The 10,796-nt window shown below is 42.1% G+C and overlaps 2 protein-coding genes across 3 annotated transcripts in view; one reads left to right on the top strand and one right to left on the bottom strand.

Annotated features, from left to right (window-relative positions):
* The window catches only part of KLHL11 (kelch-like family member 11), a 25,616-nt gene extending 18,444 nt beyond the window's left edge, over positions 1–7,172 (top strand). The window contains exon 2 of the mRNA XM_011998846.1: positions 364–7,172. Coding sequence (XP_011854236.1) covers positions 364–1,945 — 1,582 coding nt within the window. The 3' untranslated portion in view covers positions 1,946–7,172. The remainder of the gene's footprint in view (positions 1–363) is intronic.
* A 158-nt stretch (positions 7,173–7,330) lies between these two features.
* The window catches only part of KLHL10 (kelch-like family member 10), a 10,229-nt gene continuing 6,763 nt past the window's right edge, over positions 7,331–10,796 (bottom strand). Inside the window, exons 3-5 of one of the 2 annotated variants that reach the window (XM_011998847.1) lie at positions 9,623–10,240; positions 7,969–8,118; positions 7,331–7,759 (exon numbers count right to left, since the gene is read on the bottom strand). In XM_011998847.1, coding sequence (XP_011854237.1) covers positions 7,385–7,759; positions 7,969–8,118; positions 9,623–10,240 — 1,143 coding nt within the window. In that variant the 3' untranslated portion in view covers positions 7,331–7,384. The remainder of the gene's footprint in view (positions 7,760–7,968; positions 8,119–9,622; positions 10,241–10,796) is intronic. The other variant, XM_011998848.1, reaches the window with a different exon arrangement.

Below are 10,796 nucleotides of genomic sequence, written 5' to 3' on the forward strand. Positions count from 1 at the left end.
TTTTAATGTAGGCCATGGCCAGGCACAGTGGCTCACACCTGTAATCCCAGCACTTTGGGAGGCCAAGGCAGGCAAATCACTTTGAGGTCAGGAGTTCAAGACCAGCATGGCCAATATGGTGAAACCCTGTCTCTACTAAAAATACAAAAATTAGCTGGACGTGGTGGCACACCCCAGCAACTCAGGAAGCTGAGGCAGGAGAATTGCTGGAACCCAGGAGGTAAAGGTTGCAGTGAGCCGAGATCACACCACTGCACTCCAGCCTGGGTGGCAGAGTGAGACCCTGTCTGAAAAAACAAAAAAGTAACCACATAAAATATGCACATTTGAAAAATTAATCTTTTCTCTTTTTCTTGATTTTAGGTTCCTACTCATTCGTTTAAAAGAATTTTGTGGAGAATTTCTCAAGAAAAAACTTCATCTCTCAAATTGTGTGGCAATTCATAGCTTAGCCCACATGTACACCCTGAGCCAACTTGCTCTGAAGGCTGCTGATATGATACGGAGAAATTTCCACAAAGTGATTCAGGATGAAGAATTTTATACGTTACCTTTCCATCTCATTAGAGATTGGCTTTCAGATTTGGAAATTACAGTTGATTCTGAAGAGGTTCTCTTTGAAACCGTTTTGAAATGGGTTCAGAGAAATGCTGAAGAGAGAGAGAGATACTTTGAAGAACTTTTTAAATTGCTCAGGTTGTCCCAGATGAAACCTACCTACCTTACTCGACATGTCAAACCAGAGAGGCTGGTAGCCAGTAATGAAGTTTGTGTCAAGTTGGTGGCTGACGCAGTGGAGAGACATGCTCTGAGAGCTGAGAATATACAATCGGGCACATGCCAGCACCCCACTTCTCATGTCTCACTATTGCCTCGTTATGGGCAAAACATGGATGTGATCATGGTTATTGGAGGTGTGTCAGAAGGAGGGGACTATTTAAGTGAATGTGTGGGGTATTTTGTTGATGAGGACAGATGGGTAAACCTGCCACATATTCATAATCACCTCGATGGACATGCTGTTGCAGTAACAGAATCCTACGTGTATGTTGCTGGATCAATGGAGCCAGGGTTTGCTAAAACTGTTGAAAGGTATAACCCAAATTTGAATACTTGGGAACATGTTTGTAGTCTGATGACAAGAAAGCATTCTTTTGGACTAACAGAAGTCAAAGGGAAGCTCTATAGCATTGGAGGACATGGCAACTTTAGTCCTGGTTTTAAAGATGTGACTGTTTATAATCCTGAGCTTGATAAATGGCACAACTTGGAATCGGCACCAAAGATTCTTCGAGATGTCAAAGCACTAGCCATTGAAGACCGGTTTGTATACATTGCCGCCCGCACTCCTGTAGACCGGGACACTGAAGATGGATTAAAGGCTGTAATTACTTGCTATGATACAGAGACTCGACAGTGGCAAGATGTGGAATCTTTGCCCCTTATTGACAATTACTGCTTTTTCCAAATGTCTGTGGTCAATTCAAACTTTTATCAGACAGCATCATGTTGTCCCAAGAGTTATTGTTTAGAAAACGAAGAAGCAGTAAGAAAAATTGCCAGCCAAGTGTCTGATGAGATCCTTGAAAGCTTGCCTCCAGAAGTCCTAAGCATTGAAGGAGCAGCCATTTGCTATTACAAAGATGATGTCTTCATTATAGGAGGCTGGAAAAACAGCGATGATATTGATAAACAGTATCGGAAAGAAGCCTACCGATACTGTGCTGAGAGGAAGAGGTGGATGCTTCTTCCTCCTATGCCACAACCTCGTTGTAGAGCCACTGCTTGTCACGTGAGGATCCCATACCGGTACTTGCATGGCACACAGAGATATCCTATGCCTCAAAACCTGATGTGGCAGAAGGACCGCATCAGACAGATGCAAGAGATACATCGTCACGCCCTGAACATGCGGCGAGTGCCAAGCTCTCAGATAGAATGCTAGGTTCTCTCAAGCGTGCCAGTTAAAACTGTTATACCCGTTTCGTGAAGCTGAAGATATCCAGGCTGTTACTTGAAAAAGTATGTCGATAACTTATTTTCTACATGAACTGATTATTACCCCATATAAAGGAAATAGAGTTAAAAACTAAAGAATGGGAGACTCAGTTCAATACATGGTCATTTTGTTAGCTTGCAATTTTTGTCTTTGGTTTGTTTGTTTGTGCTAGCTAAGTAAGATCTTACTAAGGACAATTGGGAAAATCAGGTGTAGTTGCTTAGCTGTTTTCCTGCCAATTGAGTTGTAACTCCTTTGTCTTGGGGACTTACGTTTTGAACATGCTTTAAGCACCAATTTTATTTGCACATTTACTTTGATATTCTTTTTGATTTTTCATGAAATGATTGGTTTTGGCAAGATCTGACTTCTGCATTGAGCCCTCATCTGCAGGAGGCATGTGCAATAGTGAGACTGAAATTTGGATGAAAACACTCAATATTTCAGCAAGATAATTTGAGAATGTTTGCATTGATATTTTCTTATGTTTATCTAGAAGTGCCACTTTCGTTCCTAGAAGATGTGACTGATGAGAAATTTTTGATTGGCTCATGCATTTTTTGAATATTTTTCATTAGCAACTGTTTATAGACTAAGCCTTCAATCTGAGCTGAGGGTAGTTGGCAAAAGTATAGATCTTTAGCTAATTGACTAAATACAGAGCAAGTTACATGTGTGAATTTTGTTTTCTCTAAGAAGAAAAGTATTCGTGTAGACTGAGAAATTAAAGGCATTTAAAATTTTAAACATTTTTTTCAGGAGTTGCAGGATTACTTGAGGATATGTTAATGAGTGTAAATAATGCCTATGACAATCGACACTCAATGCCTTCCATTTTAATTTTTGCTCTAATGCATATTATATAGAATCATTATTCCTTTGGGTTTTTTTTGTTTTTTTTTTTGAGACAGAGGCTTGCTCTTGTTGCCCAGGCTGGAGTGCAGTGGTGCAATCTCGGCTCACTGCAACCTCTGCCTGCCGGGTTCCAGTGATTCTCTTGCCTCAGCATCCCGAGTAGCTGGGATTACAAGTATCCACCACTACGCCCGGCTAATTTTTGTACTTTTAGTAGAGACGGGGTTTCACCATGTTGGTCAGGCTGGTCTTGAACTCCTGACCTCAGGTGATCCGCCCACCTCAGCCTCCCAAAGTGCTGGGATTACAGGCGTGAGCCACCGCGTCCAACCCATTATTCCTTTGTACAAGAAACTTTTTTGTTTCCCAAAATGGGAAGTCATAATTTAGAGAAATGTTGCTAAAGAGAAGCCTTATTATTTCTGATTGTTATGTTTTATCCAGTTGCCCTACACTTTTAAACTTTGCTTGAGCCTAGGATACCAAATTTGGGTACGTAATTTTGGCTTTTAAAGGTTTATGGGCTGGGCAAGGTGGCTTATGACTGTAATCCCAGCACTTTGTGGGAGGCTGAGGTGGGCAGATTTTGAGCCCAAGAGTTCAAGACCAGCCTGGGAAACATAGCAAGACCCTGTCTCTACAAAAAGTACAAAAATTAGCTGAGTGTGGTAGCTGGCATGTGCCTGTAGTCCTTCCTACTTGAGGCCAAGGTGAGAGAATCAGCAGAGCCTGGGGAGGTTGAGGGTGAAGTGAGCTGTGATCATGCCCCACTACCCTGGGTGACAGAAACACAGTATCTGAAATAAAAATTAAAAAGATCACTGAAGCTATCTTTTATTTAGTTTTATACATTGTTCTAATTATCTTATGTCTCCTGAGCTTTATAAAAGTTAGCACTCAAGTTGACTTTTTTTTGGGGGGGGGGTGGGGGGATGGGGTCTCACTTTGTCACCCAGGTTGGACTGCAGTGGTACGATCTTGGCTCACTACAACCTCCACCTCCTGGACACAAGCCATCCTCCCATCTCAGCCTACTGAGTAGCTGGGACTACAGGCATGCGCCACCATGCCCAGCTAATTTTTTTTGTATTTTTGGTAGAGATAGGGTTTCGCTATGTTGCCGAGGCTGGTCTCCAACCCCTGGGCTCAGGAGATCCACCCGTGTCAGCCTCCCAAGGTGCTGGGATTACAGGTGTGATCCACCACACCTGGCCTCAAATTAACTTTTTTTTTTCTTTTTTTTGAAACAGAGTCTCGCTTTGTCACTCAGGCTGGAGTGGCGCAATCTCAGCTCACTGCAACCTCCACCTCCCGGGCTCATGCGATTCTCCTGCCTCAGCCTCCTGAGTAGCTGGGAATGCAGGCGCGTGCCACCACGCCCGGCTAATTTTTGTATTTTTAATAGAGATGGGGTTGCACCATGTTAGTTAGGCTGGTTTCGAACTCCTGACCTCGTGATCCTCCCACCTCAGCCTCCCAAAGCGCTGGGATTACAGGCATGAGCCACCATGCCTGGCCCTCAAATTGACTTTAATGCTCGGTTAGTATAAAGGATTCCTAACAGCTTACAATGTGGTTTTCTTGTTTTTGTTGTTGTTGTTTTGTTTTGTTTTTTTTAAGATATGAGGTCTCACCTTATTGGCCAGGCTGGTCTCAAGCTCCTTTCCTCAAGCAACTCTCCCACCTTGGCCTCCCAAAGAGCCACCTGCCCAATGATTTATCCTGTTTCTTAAGGACTGTCTTTACCTTCTTAGACATTTTGGAATACCATTCTAGAAGTCAAATTCCAAGTGCAGTGATTTTTTTTTTCCCCTAGTCCATTATAGTTAATCTTCTTGTTAGTGATCAAATACCAAAAGAGAAAAGCACAACCAGAAATTTTGGCTATTTGCTGCAAGACTAATAGTTTTAGGTCTTGGGCTCTATACTAAGAACTTGAAATTTTTAAATTAGTGTGCCTGCCTAGGTGAAAAGTTTTTAATAAATGTGTTGAAAATCAACTTTAAATCCATTTAATTTAGACTGGAGTGGGCGTGAGAAACTGCAAGTCTATTTCTACATATAAGGATATATTATTTTACCCCACTACTACCTTTTTCTCAATTTCCATTTCTTTGTAGTTATTTTAATAAAAGCCATTTGGATTCTGAGAAGCACTAATTCTTAGTTGTGAGAGGTCTATGCATGTAAGACAGAATCATTAAATGAAGCTCATTAAATGGAGTTCTCATTTCTCTCCAATAGACTATGCTAACAAACTTCCTTTTGTTGATTGTGTTTAAATAATTTAGTATCTCACTACAATAACAGTTTTTCACTGGAAGGATGTGATGTGTTTTTTGTTTTTTTGTTCTCAGAGCTATCTTCTGAGGTAATCATTACCAAGTCATTTGTGGGGTTGTGTTTTTTTCACATGATGTGACAAATTATAACTCATAAGATTTAGGCATAATCTGGTTTTAAAACCTTGATTGAAACTGTTGTTTTTTAACTTAGCAGGCAGCCTAGGCCACGGCTGAAAAGAAGGGGTAAGTCCTTCATTGCATGATGATGTGTGCAGGTTTTCCTGAATTTCTAATTTTTATATTTGAATTCACATGTGTAATTTCACATCAATAACTTGTGTTTCTGAAATATCCTAACTAACTTGTTAATAAGGAAAGAAACCAGATTTGCTTAAATCTGTTCAAGGCTGACATTCTGAAATTCTTAACTGGAAATAACTTCCCAGAGTATTTGGAAAGGTTCTAATTACAAGGATTAGGCCTAAAATAGCTCCTTGGGAAAGAAGTTTCCTTGTTGATGAGAAAACTTAAAAGATTCTTTTTGGTAATGTAAGCAGTTAAAAATATGACTTTAGCAAGACAGCTTAATGCGTATTCAAGCAAACCTTTGTTTTGTTGCTTTCCTAGAGAGGAAGTCATTATACCAAAAAGTAATAGTTACATAACTTTGAGTGAGGCTACTTACATCTTAGAATGGGTATCCTTGAACTATATCTACCGCACCATGGCTTAAAAAAAAAATCAGTGGTATATATTGAGAATGTCAGTCATGAGCTTAGTGTTTAAGTAACACATCCCACTTACAGTTGTTTGCATGATTACTCTTGTGTATCATGATATTCAACTTTGCGTTTGCTGTGCCAGTTCAAAAGTAACTTTTTTGCTAAAAACTCTTAAAATTCATGACATAAGTTTTGTTTTGATCACCTGGTTTTATATAGTATTTCTGGGACCAAAAAATTTAAATATACCTTTTTAATATAGAACAGAAGTTTGAAGCTGGAAAGATAGTGTTTATGGAAGATTTGTGTGTTTTTGTTTTTTTAAACCCGTCAGGCTGCTGGTAAGGCAGTTTCTAGGGCTAACTTTTCCTCCTTACCTCTTGACTAGTGTAGCATGTGGTATGTTTAAAATACTTCATTTTCTGCTTCGTAATTCTAATATCAACACTACACTGTATGTAGACAGGTGAGCTGAATGGTATGTTTTAGTTATTTGGTCTAATCAAGCATAACTAAAGGGACTTCTTTTTTGGTACTTTTCTCAAATTAAGTTTAAATATAGTATACTGGCCACATTTCATGTCTTTGAAAGTTTACATTACTGTAAACCAAGTACTCTGTCTACACCAGAGGCTGCTTTAACTATAAAATATTTGAGAAACAATTCAGTCTCTCCTGAACTCTCAAACATTTTGGCACAGTTCATCACTCCAGTTTGTTACTTTCTTGAGAATAGTCCTTTTTTGTTTTTGTTATTATAACGTATGTTCTGGTCATTGGAAACAGAACAGCTCATAGTTGAGTGATGTAATATAATAACAGTAATATAACCTAGTAGTCATTTTGCTTCAAGGAATTTAATTAGATAGCAAAATCACTGCTGTTTATTACATTTGTAGGGCTTTTTGTCTTACTCAGTGACCATCACTACGAATGTCTTACATTGAAGCACAGACTGCAGAGCACTTGTTAACTTAATCCTCCTGCATAATGCACTCGTGAAAAGTAGTGCTTGCTAGGTGTTTGAAGATTTTATGATCCATGTGCTTGGGCTCGTTGAGTTATTTGTAAAATAAACATTTAGTTTGAGTTGATGCAGTGAGTTTTTTGGGCTAGTAGTATCCAGGTCCCTACTCTACTGAAAATGTAATCTTCACTATTTCCCTTTAAGTCAGAGGAGATGTAGTAGTTAGAACACCTTGAGACATTACATTGTAAAATAGCTCATTTTATGTTCCTGAAGCTATCTTGTTCTCTGTTAAAGCTACTAATTGTCTCAGTGTAAGTTTTAAATAAATATATTTCTTTAAAGCTGGTTTGTACTGTGTGACTTTTTTTTTCTTCTTTATGCACTGTTGGATATAATTGCCTTCTTCCCTCCCTCCTACTCCCTCATTCATCCAACCATTGGCTCTCTTAAGTTGAACATTTTCCAATACTCTTCAAAGTTTAAACACTGCATTTATTTAAAAAAAAGAATTAATTCTTATTGCTTAGACTTTTTATTAGCTAAATGAAGAGGCTCATACAGGTAGGGTACTTGTCGAAGCAGAATATTTTACTTCATCTCGCAGTGCTAATCCTGGGAAGTTGTCCCGTCTAGCTGCATATTCCCCAACATTGGCCAGCCCTGGTACTACACAGCAGCTCAGAGCACTGCGGTATATGCTCATGTCGTGAGCATCATACCACTCATCGGTCTTTTCGTCATAGCACTCAACATTAAAGGTGGTGGTAAAACCATTAAAGCCACCCACCACGAACAAGAGGTCGTCCACCACCTCGATGCCAAAATTGCTACGAGGATTAAACATAGTGGGGATTGTGCGCCAAGTGTTAGCCACAGGGCTGTAGGCTTCTGCACTCCTAAGTCGATTAGCTCCGTCAAAGCCACCTACCTGTGGATAGCAAAAGAAACACGGTTGACTGCTAACTATTGATTCTGTTCACTGAGGAAGCCCTCGTTGGGGGTACCAGTGATTTCATAACTCCCTCTTCCATTATCTTCCATGAAAAAAAGCTTTTCAAATACCAACAGTAGCATAAACCCATTTACTAATACAAATTCTAGGGGTAATGTGTTTTTTTTTGGTAGTAGTAAACTTACTGCATATACATGTTCTCCATAAGCAATCACGCCTATTCCACTCCTCCTGCTTCTCATGGGTGCTATGACTGTCCACTGATTAGTTTCAGTGTTGTACACTTCCGCTGTAAACAGGCACTCGTTTCCATTAAACCCACCACATATGTAGACCTGTGTGAAGAGTTCCAAGATTATTAAAATTCCCACTCTAGGGAGTAGAAAGAAAGGATATGTGTGTGGTGGTAGTGGGCACTTAATTCCAGTCTGTACAATCTGAATTTCTTTTTTTCATATGTGCATGCATTGCTTTTTATTTATTTTTAGAGACGGAGTCTCGCTCTGTCACCCAGGCTGGAGTGAAGTTGCGCCATCTCGGCTTAACTCCGCCACTCAGGTTCTAACAATTCTCCTGCCTCAGCATCCGGGGTAGCTGGGACTACAGGCGCACACTGCCACGCCCTGCTGATTTTTTGTATTTCAGTAGAGACGAGGTTTCCACCTTGTTGCCCAGGCTGGTCCCGAACTCCTGAGTTCAGGCAATCCACCCCCATCGACTTCCCAAAGTGCTGGGGTTACAGGCATGATACACTGCCGGCCTATTTTTATTTTTTGAGATGGAGTCTCGCTCTGTCACCTGGGCTGGGGTGCAGTGGAGCTATCTCGGCTCACTGCAAACTCTGCCTCCTGAGTAGCTGGAATTACAGGTGCATGCCACCACACCTGGCTAATTTTTGTATTTTTACTGGAGAATACCATGTTGACCAGGCTGGTCTCAAACTCCTGACCTGAAGTGATCCGCCCACCTTGGCCTCCCAAACTGCTGAGATTACAAACACAAGACACCAGGCCTGGCCACATTACTACTTTTTTTTTTTTTTTTTTTTTTGAGAGGGAGTCTTGCTCCTGTCATCCAGGCTGGGGTGCAGTGGTGCGATCTCAACGCACTGCAACCTCCACCCACTGCAGCCTCCGCCTCCCGGGTTCAAGTGATTCTCCTGCCTCAGCCTCCTGAATAGCTGGGACTACAGGCGCCTGCCGCCATGCCCAGCTAATTCTTTGTATTTTTAGTAGAGACAGGGTTTCACCATGTTGGCCAGGATGGTCTTGACTTCCTGACCTTGTGATCTGCCCGCCTCGACTTTCCAAAGTGCTGGGATTACAGGCGTGAGCCACGAGCCCAGCCTGCATTACTTTTTTTTTTCTTTTTTTGAGATGGAGTCTTGCACTGTCACCCGGGCTGGAGTGCAATGGTGCCATCTCGGCTCATTGCAATCCTCTGTCTCCTGGGTTCAAGCGATTCTCCTCCCTCAGCCTCCCGAGTAGCTGGGACTACAGGTGCCCGCCACCAGGCCCGGCTACTTTTTTGTATTTTTAGTAGAGACAGGCTTTCACTATGTTGGCCAGGCTGGTCTCGAACTCCTGACCTAGTGATCAGGAGCCTTAGCCTCCCAAAGTGCTAGGATTACAGGCATGAGCCACTGCGCCCGGCCTCGCATTACTTTTTAATAAGCAAAATAAAAGACAGTTGCAACTAGTCACCTTGTCAATTGAAGAAAGAATGAGTACTCCAAGTGAATACTGCCACTTCGTCTTCCATCCACCCCAAAAAACAGCAGTATCATTTCTTGGCTTGTACTTTGTATCCACATCTTCCCCTCCCACCCTGGTCCTTTACCTTCCCATAGAGTGTTGTGGCGCTTGCATCACTCCTCTGTTCGTGCATGGGGGCGATGAGTGTCCATTGATTGGTCTCTGGCTCATAACGTTCAGCAGTGTTTAGACGCACATAGCCATCAAATCCTCCCATGGCATAAATAAAATTGCTGAGGACTGTCACACTGACATAGCAACGTCTGGAGTGCATCGGGGCCACCTGATGCCAAGTTTTCTTGACTGGGTCAAAACGCTTAACACTATTGAAATAGTCTACACTATCAAACCCCCCAATGATATACACATAGCCTTTCAAATAGGCTGCCCCATGGTAGGCACGGGGACTCTCTTCCTCACAAGTAACGTTCACCCATCTGTCTGCCCGAGCGTCATATGCCTCAATAGCATTGGTGGGGCTCCCACCACTCCAGCCACCAATTGCAAAGAGGATGGCATAGGGCAAGCGGGGTCTGGTGAGTGGGTTGGTAAAATCAGAATTAGAGGGTCCGTTCATGTTGAGGTCATACATGGCCTTTAGGGCATTAATGATGACTGGTTTGCATTCCTCACTGTCTTTGACATAGTCATTCATCTTAACATTGTTCATGAAGTACTCAGCATGCATTAGGGCCAGGCGAACCTAAGAAGCAAACGCAGAAAGTCATTCAGGTGATGTGAGGGTGCCAGGAAATCCCACATCCTTAACCCCCATGTTACAATCTGCCTTTGAATTGCTGGAAATATTTTGGTTTGTTTTTGAAATGTATAAGTCACAGTTTAAATAGTCAATTTTGAGGCTCACACCATAATCCCAGCACTTTGGGAGGCCGAGGCAGGCGAATCACTTGAGGCCAGGAGTTTGAGACCAGCCTGGCAACATAGCAAGACCGTCTCTACTAAAAATACGAAAATTGGGGCCAGGTGAGGTGGCCGTAATCCCAGTACTTTGGGAGGCCAAGACGGGCGGATCACCTGAGGTCAGGAGTTCTAGACCAGCCTTGCCAACACAGCAAAACTCCATCTCTACTAAAAATACAAAAATTAGCTGAGCACGGTGGCACGTTCCTGTAATCCCAACTACTCGGGGAGCTGAGGCAAGAGAATCGCTTGAACCAGGGAGGCAGAGGTTGCAGTGAGCCAAGATCGCCCCACTGCACTCCAGCCTGGGCCACAGAGCGAGACTCCATCTCAAGAAA

Source organism: Mandrillus leucophaeus, unplaced genomic scaffold, assembly GCF_000951045.1.
Source record: "Mandrillus leucophaeus isolate KB7577 unplaced genomic scaffold, Mleu.le_1.0 Scaffold58, whole genome shotgun sequence".
NCBI classification, from domain to species: Eukaryota; Metazoa; Chordata; class Mammalia; order Primates; family Cercopithecidae; genus Mandrillus; species Mandrillus leucophaeus.